This window comes from Thalassophryne amazonica, unplaced genomic scaffold, assembly GCF_902500255.1.
Source record: "Thalassophryne amazonica unplaced genomic scaffold, fThaAma1.1, whole genome shotgun sequence".
Lineage (NCBI taxonomy): Eukaryota > Metazoa > Chordata > Actinopteri > Batrachoidiformes > Batrachoididae > Thalassophryne > Thalassophryne amazonica.
This window is the reverse complement of record NW_022986246.1, coordinates 522,405-548,456: the sequence shown is the minus strand read 5'-3', so window position 1 is coordinate 548,456 and position 26,052 is coordinate 522,405. Positions and strand designations below refer to the sequence as shown.

The 26,052-nt window shown below is 41.2% G+C and overlaps 1 protein-coding gene across 1 annotated transcript in view; it reads left to right on the top strand.

The window, feature by feature from the left end:
* Positions 1-21,715, top strand: part of LOC117505785 — a 56,430-nt gene extending 34,715 nt beyond the window's left edge. The window contains exon 5 of the mRNA XM_034165325.1: positions 19,798-21,715. Within this exon, the coding sequence (XP_034021216.1) occupies positions 19,798-20,316 (519 nt within the window). The 3' untranslated portion in view covers positions 20,317-21,715. The remainder of the gene's footprint in view (positions 1-19,797) is intronic.
* Positions 21,716-26,052: the final 4,337 nt, after the last annotated feature.

Genomic DNA, 26,052 nt, shown 5'->3' with positions numbered 1-26,052 from the left:
TCCAAAATTAACTTAAAACTGAACTTAAATCAGACAACACAACAATAGCAATATTACATTTATGCTCGAAATGGAGTGGGGCGAAGTAAAACTTATTAAACCCCACCCCAATTTACAAAATAATACACTCACAGAAAGCAAAAACAACAGTCACTTCCTTATCAAATCATTTCAGAAAACCTCAAAAACAACCAGTCGGAATCTTATGCACATGTGCAAAATCACACATACATAATAACTTGTATCTTATATACAGACATTACCACAGGTAACAATGCCCCCCCCAATGCCAACAATGGTAATGGAAATACCATGAGGGTAAGTAACAGTGTATCTTACCCTTACGGAATACTGTAAGGATAAGTAACACCTAATTTGACACAAACAACATAATACAGTCAGTCCTCACTATCTTTATATTGTGACCAGATATTTTGTTTGTAAAGAAATTTAACCTGATAGATGCTTTAACATTGTTTTAGTTCAAGCCCCAGACTGTTCCACAACTTAACGCTGCATACAGACATAGAAAACCTTCTCCTGGTTGTTTTCACCTGTGGAACTATGAAGTTCCTAAATCCTCTTAAACTGTACGACTGAAAACATATTTTGAATATTGATTGGTAATAAGTGATGAAATGCTTTGAACATGAATTGTACCCTGTATAATTTTACAAGGTCATAAAGTTTTAATAGTTTTAATTTAAGAAAAAGAGGATTTGTATGTTCAAGACACCCAGCTTTGTGAATAGTTCATATGGCCCTTTTTTGTAGTAAGAACAGTGATTGAATTGATTATTTATAATTATTGCCACATACTTCTACACAGTGAGAACAATACAAGATATGTCGTACATTGTGATCAAAACTATGTTTAACTTTATTAATTACTGCAAGGCTTTTGGAGACTTTGGATGATATATGTCTGATGTGTGCCTTCCAACTTAATGTATGGTCTATTGTTAAACCTAGAGAGAAACCAAATGATCCGCACAGCCACAGCGCTCCCAGACAAAAAAAATTTAACAGAAAATAAATGTAACGTTTTGGGCAAGAGCCCTTCGTCAGACAGCATGTTCAGTGTCACACACCTGTCTAATTATTGATTGCCCTCAGCTGAAGACTAATCAAACCAATTAAAAACATCTGGTCATATTATCTGTTGAAAACATCCTCACAAATTAATAGGAGTAAGTAAGTCCCTTCGGCTGCTCCCTTGTTTGCACTCGGGGTCGCCACAGCAAACCCAAGGTGGATCTGCATGTTGAATTGGCACAGGTTTTACGCCGGATGCCCTTCCTGACACAACTCCACATTACATGGAGAAATGTGGCAGATAAATAAACGCCACAGCCGACGATAACATCAAACAAAAGAAAAGAAAACAGAGACACTAATGCAGAGCACGTTGATAAAATAAAATACAAAACAGTACAAAGTGACCAAAATAATGGCAAAAATACAAACCAGACAAATCCTGTAGAAACCAATACATCAGAAGACAACTTCATGGTTAAAAAAAAAAAAAAAAAAGGTTATATGGTGGACAAAGAATCAAGAAAACATATACAGTATGTTATATATTATAAAAACAGTCTCGGATCGAAGTCCTCATTTAGGCCCCTGGTGGAAAGTGTACTGAGAGTGTAAATCCAAAAAGTCTCTCTTTTAAGAAGCACATTATTAACGTCTGCGATTATTAAGTTGTACATGCTCAGGACTCAAGTATCTGAGTAAACTCACATTATGATTTTTCACAGAAAAGTGCATAGCCACAGGACTTTTGCTCTCGTGATTACGAATTTTAGATCTATGCTCCGAAATTCTTGTTTTAAAAGGCCTTGTTTTTCTGATATAGACTAGTCCACACAAACATTTCAACATGTAGATGACATTGGAAGTCTCACGTGATAACTCCCTTGATTTTAAAGCTCTCACCCGTCCTGGGGTGTTGAAAGATTTCTGTTCTCTATGTGAAATTGCACTGACTGCAATGACCACATCTATAGTTGCCTTCTGGTATCTTGGGTAAAGAGCAAGAATCAAAGGCAGCAGATTAGAGCGTACCAACATACTGTTCAGATTAGGTGGCCTCCTGTGTACAGTCCTGGGTGATGAAGAGAATGCTTTTAAACTCTTTAAATGTGGATCAGTTTCAATAATATGACAGTGTTTTTTAAAACTTTGTCGAATTCCCTACTCAACTGTGAATATTGTGTAATACAGTTCAAATTAGTGGTCAAAGTTTTTTGTTTGTACTGCAAACATTCCTTTTGAGTGATGATATCGAATCTATTACGAGCTTCAGTGATCCACAAAGGATTATATTCTCTCTGCTGGAAACGGTGTACGAGATCATCCATTTGTACTAAATAATCAGAATCTGAACTACAAATACAACCTATCCGATTAAATTGTGAAATAGGTCAACTTTTCTCAAGAGACACTGGATGAAATGACTTGCCATGCAAAATAGAATTCCAATCAGTGCTCTTCCTGTACAGGGTAGAGCTCAATCTGTTACCTTGTCTATAGACCAGAATATCTAAAAAATTATTTTATGTGCATCATATGCCATAGTAAATTTCAGATTACAATTATCAATAATACACTTATGAAATTCTAAAAGGTATGTCTCTGTCCCATGCCACACAAAGAAAATATCATCTATATACCTTTTCCGATGTGAAATATGATGTAAATGCGGATTTCGATCTGAGAAAATAATATCCTGTTCAATTAAGCCACAGAACAGTGAGGCAAGACTAGGGGCCATCTTTGACCCATACTGATCCCTGAGATTTGCAGGTAATAATCAGTTTCAAACATTAAAAAAATTAGAAGTCAATACAATACCTGCAAGGTCAACAATGCTCTGGGTACTCTGTGTACAATCAGTCCTCTGATCAAGAAAAAAAATTGATGATGATGATGATGATGAAAACTTTGATTAGCATTCAACCCCTCAAATGAAATACAGTTACATATATACATACATACACATATTCAATAAAAAACATTTCAACAAGGGATGACGCTAATCAAAAATGTATAGGCTGAAGCTCAAGCTTATTATGCCTCACCTTTTTACAAAAACAGATTCAACAAGGTAATATGAATTATAAGAGCAAAAAAGAAAAAAAAAAACCTGAAGCACTTTAGAAAATATATATATATAAATAAATACAATTTCATAATAATAATACAACCAAAAGTTACATTAATTACATTATCATTCTTCATACTTGATTTATATATTTCTGTAATATTTTTGTTTTAAACATGTTTTTAAATAATGAAAATGAAGTACCTTTTTAATTCATTGTCACAGCTATTCCATAAATTAACACCTCTTACAGAAGCACATCTTTGCTTTATATTTGTTCGTATCTTAGATTTTTTGTAAATACTTGTTCCCTTCAAATCATATCAACTCTCTGATTTCAAACAGCTTCTGAGTATTGCAGCAAAGTAAATTATTGTGTACTTTATACATTATCTGTGCCATTTTAAATTCCTCTAAATCATAAAATTTAAGGGCATTACTTCAATAAACAAAGTGTTAGTTGATTCCCTGTAATTTGATCCATTAATAATTCTTATAGCTTTTTTTTTTGCATCCTAAAAATAGGAAGAGTGTTAGTTTTATATGTATTACCCCATATCTCTAGACAATAAGTAATATATGGAAGTAGTAATGAACAATAAAGTATGTATAGTGACTTTTTGTTAAGGACATCCTTTACTTTATAAAGTATAGCAATAGTTTTTGACATTTTAGATTTTACATGATTTATATGAGGTTTCCAACAAAGCTTATGATCGATTGTCACTCCAAGAAACTTATTTTCATACACTCTTCAATTTCAATATTATTAACCCTGATTGCAACCGGGTTTTTAATTTGTCGAGTGGCAAAAACAATAAATTTTGTTTTGTTCAAATTCAGAGATAACTTATTAATGTCAAACCAGTTTTTTAATATATTTAATTCCTTTTCCGCTGTAGTCAGAAGCTGTTCTAGGTTTTTACCAGAACAGTAAAGAGTGGTGTCATCAGCAAATAAAACACACTTTAATAGTTTGGAAACATTACACATATAATTGATATATAATATGAATAATTTCGGACCCAACACAGACCCTTGAGGGACCCCACAAGTTACCTTCATTCATCCATCCATCCATTTTCTTCCGCTTTATCCGGAGTCGGGTCTCGTGGGCAGCAACTCAAGCAAAGCCGCCCAGACCTCCCGATCCACACACACCTCCCAAGGTGTTCCCAAGCCAGTTGAGAGACATAGTCCCTCCAGCATGTCCTGGGTCTTCCTCGGGGCCTCCTCCCGATGGGACGTGCCCATAACACCTCTCCAGCGATGCATCCAGGGGGCATCTGAAAAAGATGCCCGAGCCACCTCAACTGGCTCCTTTCGACATGGAGGAGCAGCGGCTCGACTCCGAGCTCCTCCCGAGTGACCGAGCTCCTCACCCTATCTCTAAGGGAGCTCCCAGCCACCCTGCAGAGGAAACTCATCTTGGCCGCTGGTACTCGCGATCTCGTTCTTTCGGTCATGAGCCAAATCTCATGACCATAGGTGAGGATCGGAACGTAGATCGATCGGTAAATCGAGAGCTTTGCCCCCTACCTCTCTTCACCACGACAGTCCGATACAGCGACCGCATCACTACAGATACTGCACCGATCCGTCTGTCGATCTCGCGCTCCATCCATCCCTCACTCGTGAACAAGACCCCGAGATACTTAAATTCCTCCACTTGAGGCAAGGACACTCCACCGACCTGAAGCGGGCAAAGCACCTTTTTCCGGTCGAGAACCATGGCCTTGGTTTTTGGAGGTGCTGTTTTTCATCCCGGACGCCTCACACTCGGCTGGAAACCGCCCCAGTGCACGCTGAAGGTCCTGATTTCACGAAGCCAATAGAACCACATCGTCCGCAAACAGCAGAAACGAGATTCTGTGTTTCCTTCAACTGATTTGATTTTACATTATTTAGTTGCATATATTGATATCTGTCATCTAAATAACTTTTCATCATGTGTATGCTAACCCTCTTATACCATATCTCTCCAGTTTATTCATCAATATACACTCAACAAAAATATAAATGCAACACTTTTGGTTTTGCTCCCATTTTGTATGAGATGAACTCAAAGATCTAAAACTTTTTCCACATATACAATATCACCATTTCTCTCAAATATTGTTCACAAACCAGTCTAAATCTGTGATAGTGAGCACTTCTCCTTTGCTGAGATAATCCATCCCACCTCACAGGTGTGCCATATCAAGGTGCTGATTAGACACCATGATTAGTGCACAGGTGTACCTTAGACTGCCCACAATAAAAGGCCACTCTGAAAGGTGCAGTTTTGTTTTATTGGGGGGGGATACCAGTCAGTATCTGGTGTGACCACCATTTGCCTCATGCAGTGCAACACATCTCCTTTGCATAGAGTTGATCAGGTTGTCAATTGTGGCCTGTGGAATGTTGGTCCACTCCTCTTCAATGGCTGTGCGAAGTTGCTGGATATTGGCAGGAACTGGTACACGCTGTCGTATACGCCGGTCCAGAGCATCCCAAACATGCTCAATGGGTGACATGTCCGGTGAGTAAGCCGGCCATGCAAGAACTGGGACATTTTCAGCTTCCAAGAATTGTGTACAGATCCTTGCAACATGGGGCCGTGCATTATCCTGCTGCAACATGAGGTGATGTTCTTGGATGTATGGCACAACAATGGGCCTCAGGATCTCGTCACGGTATCTCTGTGCATTCAAAATGCCATCAATAAAATGCACCTGTGTTCTTCGTCCATAACAGACGCCTGCCCATACCATAACCCCACCGCCACCATGGGCCACTCGATCCACAACATTGACATCAGAAACCGCTCACCCACACGACGCCACACACCCTGTCTGCCATCTGCCCTGAACAGTGTGAACCGGGATTCATCCGTGAAGAGAACACCTCTCCAACGTGCCAAACGCCAGCGAATGTGAGCATTTGCCCACTCAAGTCGGTTACGACGACGAACTGGAGTCAGGTTGAGACCCCGATGAGGACGACGAGCATGCAGATGAGCTTCCCTGAGACGGTTTCTGACAGTTTGTGCAGAAATTTCTTATGCAAACCGATTGTTTCAGCAGCTGTCCGAGTGGCTGGTCTCAGACGATCTTGGAGGTGAACATGCTGGATGTGGAGGTCCTGGGCTGGTGTGGTTACACGTGGTCTGCGGTTGTGAGGCTGGTTGGATGTACTGCCAAATTCTCTGAAACGCCTTTGGAGACGGCTTATGGTAGAGAAATGAACATTCAATACACGAGCAACAGCTCTGGTTGACATTCCTGCTGTCAGCATGCCAACTGCACGCTCCCTCAAATCTTGCGACATCTGTGGCATTGTGCTGTGTGATAAAACTGCACCTTTCAGAGTGGCCTTTTATTGTGGGCAGTCTAAGGCACACCTGTGCACTAATCATGGTGTCTAATCAGCATCTTGATATGGCACACCTGTGAGGTGGGATGGATTATCTCAGCAAAGGAGAAGTGCTCACTATCACAGATTTAGACTGGTTTGTGAACAATATTTGAGGGAAATGGTGATATTGTGTATGTGGAAAAAGTTTTAGATCTTTGAGTTCATCTCATACAAAATGGGAGCAAAACCAAAAGTGTTGCGTTTATATTTTTGTTGAGTGTATTATGATCATTAGTATCAAATGGTATCAATTAGTATGTACTTGGCCCCACAAATCTTAGAAACATGGTGTCTAACCAGATCCTTACTCTGGATGGCATTGCCCTGACCTCTAGTAATACTGTGAGAAATCTTGGAGTCATTTATGATCAGGATATTTCATTCAAAGCGCATATTAAACAAATATGTAGGACTGCTTTTTTGCATTTACGCAATATCTCTAAAATCAGAAAGGTCTTGTCTCAGAGTGATGCTGAAAAACTAATTCATCATTTATTTCCTCTAGGCTGCACTATTGTAATTCATTATTATCAGGTTGTCCTAAAGTTCCCTAAAAAGCCTTCATAATTACAAAATGCTGCAGCTAGAGTACGACGGTGGGACTAGAAGGAGAGAGCATATCTCACCCATATGTGGCTCTCTTCATTGCTTCCTGTTAATTCTAGAATAGATGTAAAATTCTTCTTCTTACTTATAAGGTTTGAATAATCAGGTCCCATCTTATCTTAGGGACCTCATAGTACATATCACCCCAATGGAGCGCTTCGCTGCTCAGACTGCAGGCTTACTTGTAGTTCCTAGGGTTTGTAAGAGTAGAATGGGAGGCAGAGCCTTCAGCTTTCAGGCTCCTCTCCTGTGGAACCAGCTCCCAATTCAGATCAGGGAGACAGACACCCTCTCTATTTTAAGATTAGGCTTAAAACTTTCCTTTTTTGCTAAAGCTTATAGTTAGGCTGGATCGGGTGACCCTGAACCAGCCCTTAGTTAGCTGCTATAGACGTAGACTGCTGGGGGGTTCCCATGAGCACTGTTTCTTTCTCTTTTTGCTCTGTATGCACCACTCTGCTTTTAATCATTAGTGATCGATCTCTGCTCCCTCCACAGCATGTCTTTTCCTGGTTCTCTCCCTCACCCCAACCAGTCCAGCAGAAGACTGCCCCTCCCTGAGCCTGGTTCTGCTGGAGGTTTCTTCCTGTAAAAGGGAGTTTTTCCTTCCCACTGTAGCCAGTGCTTGCTCACAGGGGTCGTTTTGACCGTTGGGGTTTTACATAATTATTGTATGGCCTTGCCTTACAATATAAAGCGCCTTGGGCAACTGTTTGTGTGATTTGGCGCTATATAAAAAACAAATTGAATTGAATTGAAATGCCTTTTTTAAATCTATAAAAACACCAACAGTATATTCCTTATTATGCATTGCAGTAGAAATGCCTTCCACGAATTCCATCACTGCCATTGAAGTGGACCTTTTTGCTCTAAAGCCATACTAGTTATCACTTAAGTTATGTTTATCAATATATTTATCAAGTCTATGAACAAATAGTTTTTCTAAAATTTTTGAGAATTGTGGAAGTAATGATATAGGTCTATAATTGGTCAATTTGTATATTTCCCCATTTTTATAAATAGGGATAACTTTTGCTATTTTAATTTTTGAAGGAAAAATACCAGTTCGAAAAGACAAATTGCAAATGCATGTGAATGGTTGTACTATATACTCTATAATACTTTTAACTAATAACATATATTATTTTCATGTCTTGTAATTCCCCTGAATGGGACATTAGTATACAGAGATTCTATATCCATAGTCACCAAAAAACACTGATCTGAGACAGTAATCGTATGTAAGAATTTCAAAAAATCCATCGAATCTTTAATAAAGGCTGAAGAAAATGGTCCACGAAGGCCGAAATCTTTTCTGTTAAAGGACCTATAGCCGATACAATCGGCCGTCCACGTGGCATATCTGTATACTGCTTATGAATCTTAGGAAGGATGTACAAAACAGGAGTTACTCGACGGCTCACCGTCATAAAAGAGTGTTCAGATTTATTAATCTGTAATCTGATGAGTTTCTAACAGATGGTCCAGAGAGTTTTGAATTGTCCCTTTAAATTCTGCTGTAGGATTAAACTGAAGTTTTTTATAAAAAAAACTAAAAATTATCACTGAGCTGTCTGTGTACTTCCTGTACGTACATACTACAGTCCATAGTAACAGTTGCTCTCCTTTATCAGCACTTTAAACTAACTAACTAAATAACCTACTAACTATTAAGTATTTTTAGGCTTAACTATTGTTAAGCCTAAAAATGTTATTTCCGAGACATTTTCAATTTGGATTAAATTCAATTTAATTAGCTTATAATGCACCAAATCACAGCAAAAGCCATCTCACGGTGCCTTACACGGAGCAATTCAACATAAAATGTAAATAAATTAATTAAAAATGAAAAAAAATTAAAATACATAATTAAAAACAGAAGTAAAATAATAAAACAGATATAAAAAAAAACTATTCATAAGAAAGAGAATAAAAATAGGTTTTTAGTCTTGACTTAAAAATGTCCACGGACTCTGACTGCCTCACGGTTGCAGGAAGACTGTTCCACAGGGCATGTGCACGATAAGAAGTCATGGTTGAGACTCCATCTGTCTCAACCATTATAGGTGGGTTTAAGTTATAATTTCCAAACACCATTGCTTTTGTTTTATTTAAATTTAAAGACAATTTGTTACTTTCCATCCATCTTTTAATTTTGCTTAGTTCATTGTTCACTGTACAGTGAGGCAAATAAGTATACAAGATTTGTTAGAAAAGTATCCCACCTTTTTATTTTTTTCAAAAACTATATGGATTTGAATCACGTGCGCTTGCATCAGACAAGCTTGAACCTTCCTGCGCATGCGTGAGTTTTTTCACGCCTGTCGGTTGCGTCATTCCCCTGTGGGCAGGCTTTGAGTGAGCAGTGGTCCACCCCCCTCGTCGGATTTTTATTGTTTAGGAATGGCGGAGCGACTGCCGCTTTGTTCCATGAAAATTTTTTCAGAAACTCTGCCAGACAGCCAGATGGAAACCATTTGGAAGATTCAGATGGCTTTTGGTGAAGATTCTATCGGTATCACACGGATTAAGGACCATTAAAACTGGATTAAAACGGCCCATGGCAGAGGAGGGCGCACCGCGCCCCGAGCGGCCATCGACAGGCTGGAACGAGCAGATCACTTCCAAATTTAAGGCTCTGTTGATGCAGGACGTCGTGTGACTAGCAGAGAAGTTTCAGAAGAGGTCGGGATCACCACGTTATCGGCACATTCCACTGTTAAAGGAGATTTTGTAATGAAAGATGAGCAGAGGGATTCGCGCGTCGGGACGCAGCCGCTCATGGCGCGGGACAAACAACACCTTCGTGTTGGAAGTCTCACAGGACAAGTTGGAACATGCCCAGCTGTTAAACAATTTCTCGGATACTCACTCGACTGAAAAGCCACCAAAAGCCGTCTGAATCTTACGGTTTCCAACACGGAGGTGTTGTTTGTCCCGCGCCATGAGTGGCTGCGTCCCGACGCGCGAATCCCTCCGCACGTTCCAGCCTGTCGATGGCCGCTCGGGGCGCGGTGCACCCTCCGCTGCCGTGGGCCGTTTTTAATCCAGTTTTAATGGTCCTTAATCCATGTGATACCGATAGAATCTTCACCAAAAGCCATCTGAATCTTCCAAATGGTTTCCATCTGGCTGTCTGGCAGAGTTTCTGAAAAAAATTTCATGGAACAAAGCGGCAGTCGCTCCGGCATTCCTAAACAATAAAAATCCGACGAGGGGGGTGGACCAGTGCTCACTCAAAGCCTGCCCACAGGCGAATGACGCAACCGACAGGCGTGAAAAAACTCACACATGCGCACGAAGGTTCAAGCTTGTCTGATGCAAGCGCACATGATTCAAATCCATATAGTTTTTGAAAAAAATTAAAAGGTTGGATAGTTTTCTCACAGACCTTGTATGATCTACTGTCAATTTTGCAGGTTTTCCCACCTACAAAGAATGTAGAGGTCTGTACGTTTTATCGTAGGTTCACTTCAACTGTGAGAGACAGAATCTAAAAAAAAAATCCAGAAAATCACATTGTATGATTTTTAAATAATTAATTTGCATTTTATTGCATGAAATAAGTATTTGATCCAGTAGAAAAACAGACCTTAATATTTTGGTACAGAAACCTTTGTTCAGACGTTTCCTGTAGTTCTTGACCAAGTTTGCACACTACAGCAGGGATTTTGGTCCACTCCTCCATACAGATCTTCTCCAGATCTTTCAGGTTTGGAGTTTCAGGTCCTTCCAAAGATTTTCTATTGAGTTCAGGTCTGGAGACTGGCCAGGCCACTCCAGGACCTTGAAATCCTTCTTATGGAGCCCCTCCTTAGTTGCCCTGGCTGTGTGCTTGGGGTCATTGTCATGCTGAACACCCAGCCATGACCCATCTTCAGTGCTCTTACAGAGGGAAGGAGGTTGTTTGATACATGACCCCATCCATTCTCCTTTCAATATGGTGCAGTCGTCCTGTCCCCTTTGCAGAAGAGCACCCCCAGAGTATGATGTTTCCACCCACATGCTTAACAGTTGGGATGGTTTTCTTGGGGTTGTTCTCATCCTCTAAACATAGTAAGTGGAATTGATTACAAAAAGCTCTATTCTGGTCTCGTCTGACCACATGACCTTCTCCCATGCCTCCTCTGGATCATCCAGATGGTCACTGGTGAACTTCAAACGGGCCTGGACATGTGCTGCCTTGAGCAGGGGGACCTTGCTGCCCTGCAGGATTTTAAACCATGACAGCATCATGTGTTACTAATGTAATCTTTGTGACTGTGGTCCCAGCTCTCTTCAGATCATTGACCAGGTCCTCCTGTGTAGTTCTGAGCTTTCTCAGAATCATCCTTACCCCACAGTGTGAGATCTTGCATGGAATCCCAGACCGAGGGAGATTGACAGTCAGCTTGTGTTTCTTCCATTTTCTAATAATTACTCCAACAGTTGCTGTCTTCTCACCAAGCTGCTTGCCTGTTGTCCTGTAGTCCATCCCAGCGTTGTGCAGGTCTACAGTTTTGTCCCTGTTGTCCTTAGACAGCTCTTTGGTCTTGGCTATGGTGGACAGGTTGGAGTGTAATTGATTGAGTGTGTGAACAGGTGTCTTTTATACAGGTAACAAGTTCAAACAGGTGCAATTAATACAGGTAAAGAGTGCAGAATAAGAGGGCTTCTTAAAGAAAAATTAACAGGTCTGTGAGAGACAGAATTCTTGCTGGTTGGTAGGTGGTCAAATACTTATTTCATCCAATAAAATGCTATTTATTTATTTAAAAGTCAGACAATGTAATTTTCAGAATTGCTTTTTAGATTCTATCTCTTACAGTTGAAGTGTACCTACGATAAAACTTACAGACCTCTCCATTCTTTGTAGGTGAAAACTTTCAAAATTGACAGTGGATCAAATACTTACTTGCCCCACTGCGTTTGTGAGTTGTTCAAAACTGCCATTGCTGTACAACAATATGCATTTTACCAGTTTAGAAACACTAAAAACATCACTGATATACAAATTAAGTAATTTGGGGCCCAACACTGACCCCTGAGGGACGGCACAAGCAATGTCAAGACATCTAGAGCAAGACTCACCCATTTCAACATAATGTTGCTTAAATCCATTTCCCAGCCAACCCCCGTATTCCATAACATTCTAATTTTTTGAGTAGTATTTCATGATTGATCGTGTCAAAAGCTTTTTTGAAAAATTGCATGCAAAAATCCAATGCTTTTGATATTCCTTCTATAGCAACAATTATAGCAAATGAAGTGGATCTACTCCTTCTAAAACCATATTGACTTTTGTTAACTATATTATGTTTTTTATGAATTCTTGTAAATGTCTATCAAACACTTTTTCCAGGATTTTTTGAAAATTGGGGTAGAAGTGAAATAGGTCTGTAATTTGTGAAATTATACTTATTTCCATTTTTGAACAGTGGTATGACCTTAGCAATATTCATTTTCCTTCCTTTCCAAAGTCATAATTAGATCTCATAATCAAATTCAATTTGGGTCTAATTTATATACCTAGGTACATATAATGGTCCACCACTTTAAAACACAGAGTCTCTAGGACTGGATCTTGAATATCTTTCTCATTTAGTAATAGTATGGAGGACTTCGTATTATTAATTCTATATCCTGAAATGTTACTAAAAGCCTTTATCAATTCTAAAATAGACAGAATAGATTTCCTCATTTGAGAAACAAACAAAATAACATCGTCCGCATATAGTGCCACCTTGTGTTCAATATGGTGAACAGGTATTCCAGATATGTTGGTATGTGTTCAATACCGCTCTTGCAAACGTTCTATTGCCAAGGTAAAAAGAGGTGACAAAAGGGCAACCCCTCTCAGCATCCTCTCTTTATCAGAATTGATTTGAATATTTTTATTTGTTGTTATATCTGCTGTTGAATGTAAATACAGCATGAACCCCATTTTAAAAATTTATTCCCATAACCAAACCATTCAGTTATTACTTCTCCATGACCCTTAATAATAGAATTTATTGTTTTCCTCGTTTCTAATTGTTTAATCTGCCACGCCAGCAGTTTCCCGGTCTTTTCTCCTTCTTTGTAAAATGTTTGATTCAGCCTAATGATATCGGCATCTGCCCTATCAGCTGACATTTGATCATATTCTGTTTTCAAAAGAAGCAATTCTTTTTCTGCAGTAGGAGTGTTATTACTGATTACCTGTTCCTGAATGTTTTTTTTTTATTTTCACTTCTAGTCATGGTCTCTTTTTATGGAAGTCTCTAGATTTAGGTCAATCAATCAATCAATCAATTTTTTTATATAGCGCCAAATCACAACAAACAGTTGCCCCAAGACGCTTTATATTGTAAGGCAAGGCCATACAATAATTATGTAAAACCCCAACGGTCAAAACGACCCCCCTGTGAGCAAGCACTTGGCTACAGTGGGAAGGAAAAACTCCCTTTTAACAGGAAGAAACCCTCCAGCAGAACCAGGCTCAGGGAGGGGCAGTCTTCTGCTGGGACTGGTTGGGGCTGAGGGAGAGAACCAGGAAAAAGACATGCTGTGGAGGGGAGCAGAGATCGATCACTAATGATTAAATGCAGAGTGGTGCATACAGAGCAAAAAGAGAAAGAAACAGTGCATCATGGGAACCCCCCAGCAGTCTACGTCTATAGCAGCATAACTAAGGGATGGTTCAGGGTCACCTGATCCAGCCCTAACTATAAGCTTTAGCAAAAAGGAAAGTTTTAAGCCTAATCTTAAAAGTAGAGAGGGTGTCTGTCTCCCTGATCTGAATTGGGAGCTGGTTCCACAGGAGAGGAGCCTGAAAGCTGAAGGCTCTGCCTCCCATTCTACTCTTACAAACCCTAGGAACTACAAGTAAGCCTGCAGTCTGAGAGCGAAGCGCTCTATTGGGGTGATATGGTACTACGAGGTCCCTAAGATAAGATGGGACCTGATTATTCAAAACCTTATAAGTAAGAAGAAGAATTTTAAATTCTATTCTAGAATTAACAGGAAGCCAATGAAGAGAGGCCAATATGGGTGAGATATGCTCTCTCCTTCTAGTCCCCGTCAGTACTCTAGCTGCAGCATTTTGAATTAACTGAAGGCTTTTTAGGGAACTTTTAGGACAACCTGATAATAATGAATTACAATAGTCCAGCCTAGAGGAAATAAATGCATGAATTAGTTTTTCAGCATCACTCTGAGACAAGACCTTTCTGATTTTAGAGATATTGCGTAAATGCAAAAAAGCAGTCCTACATATTTGTTTAATTAGAGGTCATCCATGTCTTTATGTCTGTAAGACAATCCTGCAGTTTAGCTAATTGGTGTGTGTCCTCTGGCTTCATGGATAGATAAAGCTGGGTATCATCTGCGTAACAATGAAAATTTAAGCAATACCGTCTAATAATACTGCCTAAGGGAAGCATGTATAAAGTGAATAAAATTGGTCCTAGCACAGAGCCTTGTGGAACTCCATAATTAACTTTAGTCTGTGAAGAAGATTCCCTATTTACATGAACAAATTGTAATCTATTAGACAAACATGATTCAAACCACCGCAGCGCAGTGCCTTTAATACCTATGGCATGCTCTAATCTCTGTAATAAAATTTTATGGTCAACAGTATCAAAAGCAGCACTGAGGTCTAACAGAACAAGCACAGAGATGAGTCCACTGTCCGAGGCCATAAGAAGATCATTTGTAACCTTCACTAATGCTGTTTCTGTACTATGATGAATTCTAAAACCTGACTGAAACTCTTCAAATAGACCATTCCTCTGCAGATGAACAGTTAGCTGTTTTACAACTACCCTTTCAAGAATTTTTGAGAGAAAAGGAAGGTTGGAGATTGGCCTATAATTAGCTAAGATAGCTGGGTCAAGTGATGGCTTTTTAAGTAATGGTTTAATTACTGCCACCTTAAAAGCCTGTGGTACATAGCCAACTAACAAAGATAGATTGATCATATTAAGATCGAAGCATTAAATAATGGTAGGGCTTCCTTGAGCAGCCTGGTAGGAATGGGGTCTAATAAACATGTTGATGGTTTGGATGAAGTAACTAATGAAAATAACTCAGACAGAACAATCGGAGAGAAAGAGTCTAACCAAATACCGGCATCACTGAAAGCAGCCAAAGATAACGATACGTCTTTGGGATGGTTATGAGTAATTTTTTCTCTAATAGTTAAAATTTTGTTAGCAAAGAAAGTCATGAAGTCATTACTAGTTAAAGTTAAAGGAATACTCAGCTCAATAGAGCTCTGACTCTTTGTCAGCCTGGCTACAGTGCTGAAAAGAAACCTGGGGTTGTTCTTATTTTCTTCAATTAGTGATGAGTAGAAAGATGTCCTAGCTTTACGGAGGGCTTTTTTATAGAGCAACAGACTCTTTTTCCAGGCTAAGTGAAGATCTTCTAAATTAGTGAGACGCCATTTCCTCTCCAACTTACGGGTTATCTGCTTTAAGCTACGAGTTTGTGAGTTATACCATGGAGTCAGGCACTTCTGATTTAAAGCTCTCTTTTTTAGAGGAGCTACAGCATCCAAAGTTGTCTTCAATGAGGATGTAAAACTATTGACGAGATACTCTATCTCACTTACAGAGTTTAGGTAGCTACTCTGCACTGTGTTGGTATATGGCATAGAGAACATAAAGAAGGAATCATATCCTTAAACCTAGTTACAGCGCTTTCTGAAAGACTTCTAGTGTAATGAAACTTATTCCCCACTGCTGGGTAGTCCATCAGAGTAAATGTAAATGTTATTAAGAAATGATCAGACAGAAGGGAGTTTTCAGGGAATACTGTTAAGTCTTCTATTTCCATACCATAAGTCAGAACAAGATCTAAGATATGATTAAAGTGGTGGGTGGACTCATTTACTTTTGAGCAAAGCCAATAGAGTCTAATAATAGATTAAATGCAGTGTTGAGGCTGTCATTCTCAGCATCTGTGTGGATGTTAAAATCGCCCACTATAATTATCTTATCTGAGCTAAGCACTAAGTCAGACAAAAGGTCTGAAAATTCACACGACCAGGTGGACGATAGATAATAACAAATAAAACTGGTTTTTGGGACTTCCAATTTGGATGGACAAGACTAAGAGTCAAGCTTTCAAATGAATTAAAGCTCTGTCTGGGTTTTTGATTAATTAATAAGCTGGAATGGAAGATTGCTGCTAATCCTCCGCCCCGGCCCATGCTACGAGCATTCTGACAGTTAGTGTGACTCGGGAGTGTTGACTCATTTAAACTAACATATTCATCCTGCTGTAACCAGGTTTCTGTAAGGCAGAATAAATCAATATGTTGATCAATTATTATATCATTTACCAACAGGGACTTAGAAGAGAGAGACCTAATGTTTAATAGACCACATTTAACTCTTTTAGTCTGTGGTGCAGTTGAAGGTGCTATATTATTTTTTCTTTTTGAATTTTTATGCTTAAATAGATTTAGGTGTGGTGTAGCTTATTATATGACCTCTCAAAAAAGCCTTAAAGGCTTCCCAATTAATTCCTCCTGTTGTTTGAGTCGTATTTTCTTTGAAATAGGTGTCTATTTCTTTTCCGATATATTTAACAAATTTATCATCTAAAAGCCATTTTTGATTTAAACTCCATCTATGTGGATCTCACGCCAGAGTCTCATCTGTATAAGTAAAGCCACAAGGTCCATGATTGGACAGCAGTATACTGTCATAGAAGCAGTTATTTATTTTGTATATCAATGAAGCTGAAATAAAAAAAATAATCAGTTCGAGAGAATGTCCTGTCTGTACTAGAGTAGCAAGAGAATGTGATATTGTTAGGTTTTAGATGTCTCCAGATATCTATTAAATTCAGTCCTTTAATGAAATGTTTAATAGAGGTCCTACTTTTATTGTGGGTTTGATCTACACCTGGAGATCGATCCTGAACTGGATCTAATGCTGCGTTTACACATAATGGCGACAAGTCACGAATGCCACGAAGTACTCATTCTTGGCCGCTGATCACAAATGTGATGATTCGGGGCAGAGGCGTCAGGTGTCCTCAGGATCTGCTGCAACCTGTTACCACATGTTACGATTAATGGCACGTGTTGCTGGAGAATTATCAGGAACCATTACGCACGGTCAAGAATAATGTTCCACGTTGTTGTGCGCTATTGCGCGTAACAGCGCATCGTTAAGTTCTGTCACGTTGTGAACAAGGTGAATTGTCTCCACACACACACCCATATTCATCCAACCGAATTCAGATCCCTACAGTTTTTCAGAAGAACTTTATGAGTGCATGCATAGTTGGGCTCTGTGCCGTGGAGTGGTGCAGAGAGGAGGAGGAGGACAGAGCCAGAGGGTCTCATCTCGCGCATTTTCCCAAACATCAGGCACATGCAGCAGGTGGAACACCTGCAGAAGCGTGCAGAAGAGCACTGAAATGACACTTTTAGCTGACTTGGTGTCAGCAATCAAACTGAATGCGGTGCAGCAGGGTTTAATTGTGCGCACGCTTCTTCCTCCGCCGGACTGGAGGAGGTGCAGAGATGTCTGGCTGCACGTGAGTCTTCTCTCACTCCTCTGGTTCCTCTGGCTCAGACTCTTTCTCTCGCTCATCGGTTACAACAGCAGGTGGAACACCTGCAGGAGCGTCCTGAGGAGCTTCAGCAGGAACTGTGGAACGACATTTGGAGCTGAGTTTAAGTGTGCGCACGTGACAGAAAACTGATTCGTCGTGGCGCGCAGTGAAACGTGACGCTGCGTTACAAGTCGTGTCAAAACTTGACAGTTTCCGTGTCACTTCATAATAATGCATGACAGTTTGGGCTCCAAGAACCATCACAGGAACCACTACGAACGTTGTCACGTTCTATTAAGCATCAATACTCATCAAGACGGATCAATACACTCAGTTGCGACCTCCACGACGTGAGACGAAATGAGGGTGGTGTGTGACATTCGTGGAAGATTTTTTGACAGACAAAAACATGCTCCACGAATATCAAGAATATCACGCACCAACACGCACTATTAAGAAACATATTCAGAGGCATTAAGTCACGTTAAGAATGTCAGGAATGTGTCAGGAATGACAGAAAAATGACATTTGTAACGCGTCTTGGTTATGTGTAAACGCACCTTAATGTACAGTTCCAGTCACCTGCAATTTTGTATATAGAAGAGAAGACAGAGTGAGGAAGATGTCTGTGAAAAAAAACATTTGGGCCATAAATATTTACTAGATTCATGTTGGCTGTTATTAATGAGCCCTGAGTAATTAAATATCTCCTAAGTTTATCTTCAGTTATTTTAAATATTTGAAAGGGAATTGAATTGTGAATGAGAGTCATAACTGCGCTCACCTGTGAGTTAAATGATGCTGCATGGACAGTTCCTTGCCATGTCCTACGTATCCTTACATGGTCTTCTTTAACAGTATTTGTGCACCCGAATCCTTTAGCTTATTCATAACTTGCTTTATCTTCTTAACCTCCAGGGACAGATCTTAGATCAGTTCCCAGAGGCTTCTCATACAATTATTACAAATCAGATGTAAAAAAAAAAAGGTTCAAAAGAATGTAATACCCTTCTCAACCGTATCTGCAAGTGTGACGTAATCATCCTCTACAGTAGAAAGTCGCGTCTCCGCTTGTACGATTCTTTCAGCACAATCCTTTATCTGAGTTTTTGTTTCTTCCACCACTTTCAAAATCCCGTCACATCTGGATGGATGAGATTTATTGTCATTGTCATTACAGAGTGCAACAACGAGATTATTATTGATTACTTGTTTACCGTAATAATGGCACACATCAGAATTAAGACAACACATATACATTTGACATTGTTTATGTGCACTAAACTTGAAACGGTTCGTTTTCCGAATTGAGGCGATGTGGGTGTGGGGAGCCGCAGCAACATGTAGTCACGCCGCCGCCAGCTTGGGGGGAACGGGGACCTACAGCAGCTAACACTGCGCAGCACCCTGGAGGGGGAAAGGAGTGGCGTGAGCGGGGGCCGGGATGAGGACAGGAGGGGGGAGGTGGGAGTCTCTGTCCATGTGTGAGTCAAATGAGTCAGTTTCTGTCCGTGTGCGAGTTGGAGAAGATAAGAAGGCATCCGAATGTTCACCAAGGCCATAGACATTCTTCTGGAGGAAAACAACGGGGCATTTTGTCCTTCAGAGGCTGATAAGCCTGCTATGTTTATGGTTGAGCAGTGCAAAACACCTTTACAGCGTCACGTGAACAACCAGAACCAAATTATGAATATTCCCTGGTCTCCGACATCTTCCTTTGCAAGGTGTACATTTGCTCCGAGATGTTATCCATTTTGCGTCTGAGTTCTTCTTGGCTATTGTTAGCTTCTTCGGCTGGGTTGGCTTCTTTGCTAACTTTTTGCTCCACATCCGACTGTTGTCGTTTTCCCTTTTTCTTTGCTCATCTTCGTATTCTGCATTTCCCCTCCACAAGACATATCCATCTGTACTGTTAAATCACAAGTCTGCGAACTACGGCAGGATTTTGTAGTAAAACTATATTGTAGCAGGGTTAAGCATGACTGTCTAGGTGGTAGCCATTACCAGAAGTCCCACTCTGGTCATATTTCAGGTGGTGAGTTTGTGGACTGGAGGTGACAGACAGAACCCAGAACCTGAAGAGTCCCAATTGCTTCCTTTACCTGACTTTTTGTTTTGGATTCATTCTGAGCTGATGCTGAATCTTTCCTCAGGTTTGTGGGTTTACCTTCCCCAGCTGGTCTGGTCACGTTGGACATGGCACCCGCAACCTGCACAGCCACGCTTGCCTTTGCCAGGGAGATGATGGTGACGGAGGCAGGGCCAAGGAGGACCTGGAGGATGCTGGCACTGCTGCAAGATCCATATGTGGGAACGACAAGAAAGAGAGTCCAGGAGAGTTTGAAAAAAGAGGAGCTGACTGGGAGGAGCAAAACCATGGTGAAGAGAGGAGCAAAGAGGAGGTCATTAAGGAGGAGGAGAGTGAAACACCTATCCTCTCAGCTCCTACCAGGGCTGCTGACTGGCCCGGCTGTAAAATCCGTGCACGTAAAAATCCCTGGTGCAGGGTCACGGGCGGAACCACAGAGTTAATGACCCAAGACACAGGGGGAAGGCAGACGGATGGAGGGATCAGGGAGAAGAAAAGGAGGTGCATGAATGAAGAAATGCAAGCCAAGGACGCGGCACACAGATTACTGACTGGTGAGGTGACGTGGCACACAGATTACTGACTGGTGAGGTGACATGGAACACAGATTACTGACTGGTGAGGTGAAGCGGCACACAGATTACTGACTGGTGAGGTGAAGCGGCACACAGATTACTGACTGGTGAGGTGAAGCGCAACACAGATTACTGACTGGTGAGGTGAAGCAGAACACAGATTACTGACTGACTGGTGAGGTGAAGCGGCACACAGATTACTGACTGGTGAGGTGACGCGGAACACATTACTGACTGGTGAGGTGACGCGGCACACAGATTACTGACTGGTGAGGTGACGCTGAACACATTACTGACTGGTGAGGTGACGCGGCACACAGATTACTGACTGGTGAGATGACGCGGCACACAGATTACTGACTGGTGAGGTGAAGCGGAACACAGATTACTGACTGGTGAGGTGACGCGGCACACAGATTACTGACTGGTGAGGTGAAGTGCAACACAGATTACTGACTGGTGAGGTGAAGCAGAACACAGATTACTGACTGGTGAGGTGAAGTGCGGCACACAGATTACTGACTGGTGAGGTGAAGCGGCACACAGATTACTGACTGGTGAGGTGACGCGGAACACATTACTGACTGGTGAGGTGACGCGGAACACATATTACTGACTGGTGAGGTGACGCGGAACACAGATTACTGACTGGTGAGGTGACGCGGAACACATATTACTGACTGGTGAGGTGACGCGGAACACAGATTACTGACTGGTGAGGTGACGCGGAACACAGATTACTGACTGGTGAGGTGAAGCGCAACACAGATTACTGACTGATGAGGTGAAGCGCAACACAGATTACTGACTGGTGAGGTGAAGCGCAACACAGATTACTGACTGGTGAGGTGAAGCGGCACACAGATTACTGACTGACTGGTGAGGTGAAGCGGCACACAGATTACTGACTGGTGAGGTGACGCGGCACACAGATTACTGACTGGTGAGGTGAAGCGGAACACAGATTACTGACTGGTGAGGTGACGCGGAACACAGATTACTGACTGGTGAGGTGACGCGGAACACATTACTGACTGGTGAGGTGACGCGGAACACAGATTACTGACTGGTGAGGTGACGCGGAACACAGATTACTGACTGGTGAGGTGACGCGGAACACAGATTACTGACTGGTGAGGTGACGCGGAACACAGATTACTGACTGGTGAGGTGACACGCAACACAGATTACTGACTGGTGAGGTGAAGCGCAACACAGATTACTGACTGGTGAGGTGAAGCGGCACACAGATTACTGACTGGTGAGGTGAAGCGGCACACAGATTACTGACTGACTGGTGAGGTGAAGCGGCACACAGATTACTGACTGGTGAGGTGAAGCGGAACACAGATTACTGACTGGTGAGGTGACGCGGAACACAGATTACTGACTGGTGAGGTGACGCGGCACACAGATTACTGACTGGTGAGGTGAAGTGCAACACAGATTACTGACTGGTGAGGTGAAGTGCAACACAGATTACTGACTGGTGAGGTGACGCGGCACACAGATTACTGACTGGTGAGGTGAAGCGCAACACAGATTACTGACTGGTGAGGTGAAGCGCAACACAGATTACTGACTGGTGAGGTGAAGCGCAACACAGATTACTGACTGGTGAGGTGAAGCGCAACACAGATTACTGACTGGTGAGGTGACGCGCAACACAGATTACTGACTGGTGAGGTGACGCGGAACAGATTACTGACTGGTGAGGTGACGCGGCACACAGATGACTGACTGGTGAGGTGACGCGGTACACAGATTACTGACTGGTGAGGTGAAGCGGCACACAGATTACTGACTGGTGAGGTGAAGCGGAACACAGATTACTGACTGGTGAGGTGAAGCGCAACACAGATTACTGACTGGTGAGGTGAAGTGCGGCACACAGATTACTGACTGGTGAGGTGAAGTGCGGCACACAGATTACTGACTGGTGAGGTGACGCGGCACACAGATTACTGACTGGTGAGGTGACGCGGCACACAGATTACTGACTGGTGAGGTGACGCGGCACACAGATTACTGACTAGTCTAGTTTATGTTTCATTTGTGTGCGTGCTAAGGTCATACTGTTGTCATTAGCAGAGTTAGCATGTCAGCACTATATTATCACACTGGTGTTAGCTTCCTGTTTTGCCGTCTGTGTTACTGAAGTTAGCATGACTCAGGTCAGCCAATGTTTACAGTAAAAATACTCATGAATGAAAGTAAAAAGAACAGTGCCAGTATTGTTAGCTGATAAAGTATAGTTATGGAATAGATCATATTCAACAAAATATTTTAATGAAAATCTGAATACAACACAATTTCTACAATAAAATTTATAAACTGTGTAATAAAAGAAAACCAAAGCGATGGTGGCAGTTTTTAATACAGCACAATAGATATGGATAATAATAACCGCGACGCAGATAAACGGCAGAAAATTGTTGAATGAATCATATAATTTCTACATATTTGTGTCTCACTGGTTTCTTTCCTGGCGGCAGACAGACAACACAATACTTCTAGCTTTTTGTCCAGAATTAAGGGCAATTTAATATTTTCTGTTAAAGTTTTGGAATTTGTACCTTTTTGTAAATTTTGGAAATCTGCTGATACGTGTGAATTGTTAGCATTTTATTAGAAAGTGTGATTTTGTCTCAACAGCTCCTTCGTTATGGTGAAAACACTCTGTCCTCTCTCTGGGGTGGGCTGCTCCGCCCTCTCGTCCTTCCTTGTATATGGTACATCCGTAAAATTTTTACAGCGCTTCACTTTTCTCCACATTTTGTTATGTTACAGCCTTATTTCAAAATTACTGAAATTTTTTCATTTTATTTTTCAAAATTCTACACGCAATATCCCATAATGACAATGTGAAAAAGTTTATATATAGATATATATTTGCAAATTTATTAAAAATAAAAAACTAAGAAATCACATGTCCATAAGTATTCACAGTCTTTGCCATGAAGCTCAAAATTGAGCTCAGGTGCCTCCTGTTTCCACTGATCGTCCTTGACATGTTTTAGCAGCTTAATTGGATTCCACCTGGGGTCAGTTCAGTTGACATGATTTGGAAAGACACACACCTGTCTACATATAAGGTCCCACAGTTGACACAAACCAAGCATGAAGTCAAAGGAATTGTCTGTAGACCTCTGAGACAGGATTGTCTGGAGGCACAAATCTGGGGAAGGGAACAGAAGCATTTCTGCTACTTTGAAGGTCCCAATGAGCACAGTGGCCTCCATCATCCGTAAATGGAAGACGTTCAGATCCACCAGGACTCTTCCTGGAGCTGGTCACCTGTCTAAACTGAGCGATCGGGGGAGAAGGGCCTTAGTCAGGGAGCTGACCAAGAACCCAATGGTCACTCTATTAGAGCTCCAGCATTCCTCTGTGGAGATTTGATTTTTTTTATTTAACCTTTATTTAACCAGGTAAGTTACTAGGAAAAAGCTTCTTATTTACAATAACGACCTGTATGGTAAAGTGACCATCATATTCAAGAAGACTTGAGGCTGGAATTGCTGCCGAAGGTGCATCAACAAAGTATTGAGCAACGCCTGTGAATACTTGCATACTTTATTTTTAATTGCAAAAAAAAAAAAAAAAAACTTCATGTCATTATGGGGTGTTGTGAGTAGAATTTTGTGGGGAAAAAATAAATTTCCTCCATTTTGGAATAACGCTGTAACATAAAGTGCTGTGAAAACTTTCCAGATGTATAGTCGTGTTTTGCAGTCTACTTTGATAATGAGGCAAAAGATCAAAATGGGTTGTTGTTGTTGTTGAGTGTGGCTCTGGACCAGATAGGAGGCCAGAAGAGACTAGATCTGCTTCTTCCTGGGACAGTTGTGTTCCTGTCTGCTCTCCACAGAGGTCGCGTTTTGTGATGGAGGTGTTTGTTCTCTCCGAGGTTTGGTCTCTGTTAGAAGACAGTCATCAGAGTATAAGAAGTCAGGGTTTGTACTTTGGACCAAATCAGTGGGTGTTTGAAGTTTGACTCTTCCAAACAGATGTGCTGTGATTTTAAAAATGAACAACAGAACAAATGTTCAGAGCATTAAAAAAAAAATCTTGTGGATTTTAACAAAGGTCTGGACTATTTTTTTAAAGAATCCTCTGTGCCCTGATCATAACTATGGTCCATGAGAGGAGAGCTCGATGGACTTGGCGTGTCCCCTGCCGCTGCTCCGAGGACCACCTCAGCCCAGGCAGCTCGCCCTGACTGGATCTGGACCCACAGGAGCTGGAAGATGAAATGCGTGGTCCGGGGTCAGAATCAGAATCACATTTATTGTCACTGCACAGTGAAGCAGCACAACGAAATTTACTTGTGCATCCTTAAAAACAGTGCTCGCACTCACATGCAACTCACACACACACACCTCAGTAAAAGAAGTAATAGGAGATTACTCCATTGTAATGGAGTAATCTCCTATTGGAGTAACAGTAATTGTAATGATCTTGGGGCATGGTCCCACTGGCGTTTAGGAAGATATGTGTACGAATTGTGCATAAAAGTGGTTCATATTTGCTAAACATCTGCAATATCCATGAAACATGCTTGTATGAGTCGGCTGACATCCGCACATGTATGCAATTATCTGCAGAGGCATGTTTTTCCGTTGCCAGGATTTTGGAGCTGCACAAAATTTTGATTGCGGATGACAGCCGCCGTACATCCTCAATACATACTCAATCTATGCGCTGTATATCTGCCGTTATCCGCTAATATCCGCAAATAATGGGGCATTGTGGCTTGGCAGTGGACTGGGACAGTGTAAAACGGATATATAGCGTGCCAATCACGTCCACATCACAAACTAAAATAAGTTATGGCGAATGCAGACAGAGTGGCCACAAATAAAGCGTTTGTATTACAGTAGTGTTCAGAATAATAGTAGTGCTATGTGACTAAAAAGATTAATCCAGGTTTTCTTATTGTTACATGGGAAACAAGGTACCAGTAGATTCTCACAAATCCAACAAGACCAAGCATTCATGATATGCACACTCTTAAGGCTATGAAAGTGGGCTATTAGTAAAAAAAAAGTAGAAAAGGGGGTGTTCACAATAATAGTAGTGTGGCATTCAGTCAGTGAGTTCGTCAATTTTGTGGAACAAACAGGTGTGAATCAGGTGTCCCCTATTTAAGGATGAAGCCAGCACCTGTTGAACATGCTTTTCTCTTTGAAAGCCTGAGGAAAATGGGACGTTCAAGACATTGTTCAGAAGAACAGCGTAGTTTGATTAAAAAGTTGATTGGAGAGGGGAAAACTTATACGCAGGTGCAAAAAATTATAGGCTGTTCATCTACAATGATCTCCAATGCTTTAAAATGGACAAAACACCAGAGACGTGTGGAAGAAAATGGAAAACAACCATCAAAATGGATAGAAGAATAACCAGAATGGCAAAGGCTCACCCATTGATCAGCCCCAGGATGATCAAAGACAGTCTGGAGTTACCTGTAAGTGCTGTGACAGTTAGAAGACGCCTGTGTGAAGCTAATTTATTTGCAAGAATCCCCCACAAAGTCCCTCTGTTAAATAAAAGACATGTGCAGAAGAGGTTACAATTTGCCAAAGAACACATCAACTGGCCTAAAGAGGAATGGAGGAATATTTTGTGGACTGATGAGAGTAAAAGACAGACAGACTCTGAATTCAAGCCACAGTTCACAGTGAAGACAGTGAAGCATGGTGGTGCAAGCATCATGATATGGGCATGTTTCTCCTACTATGGTG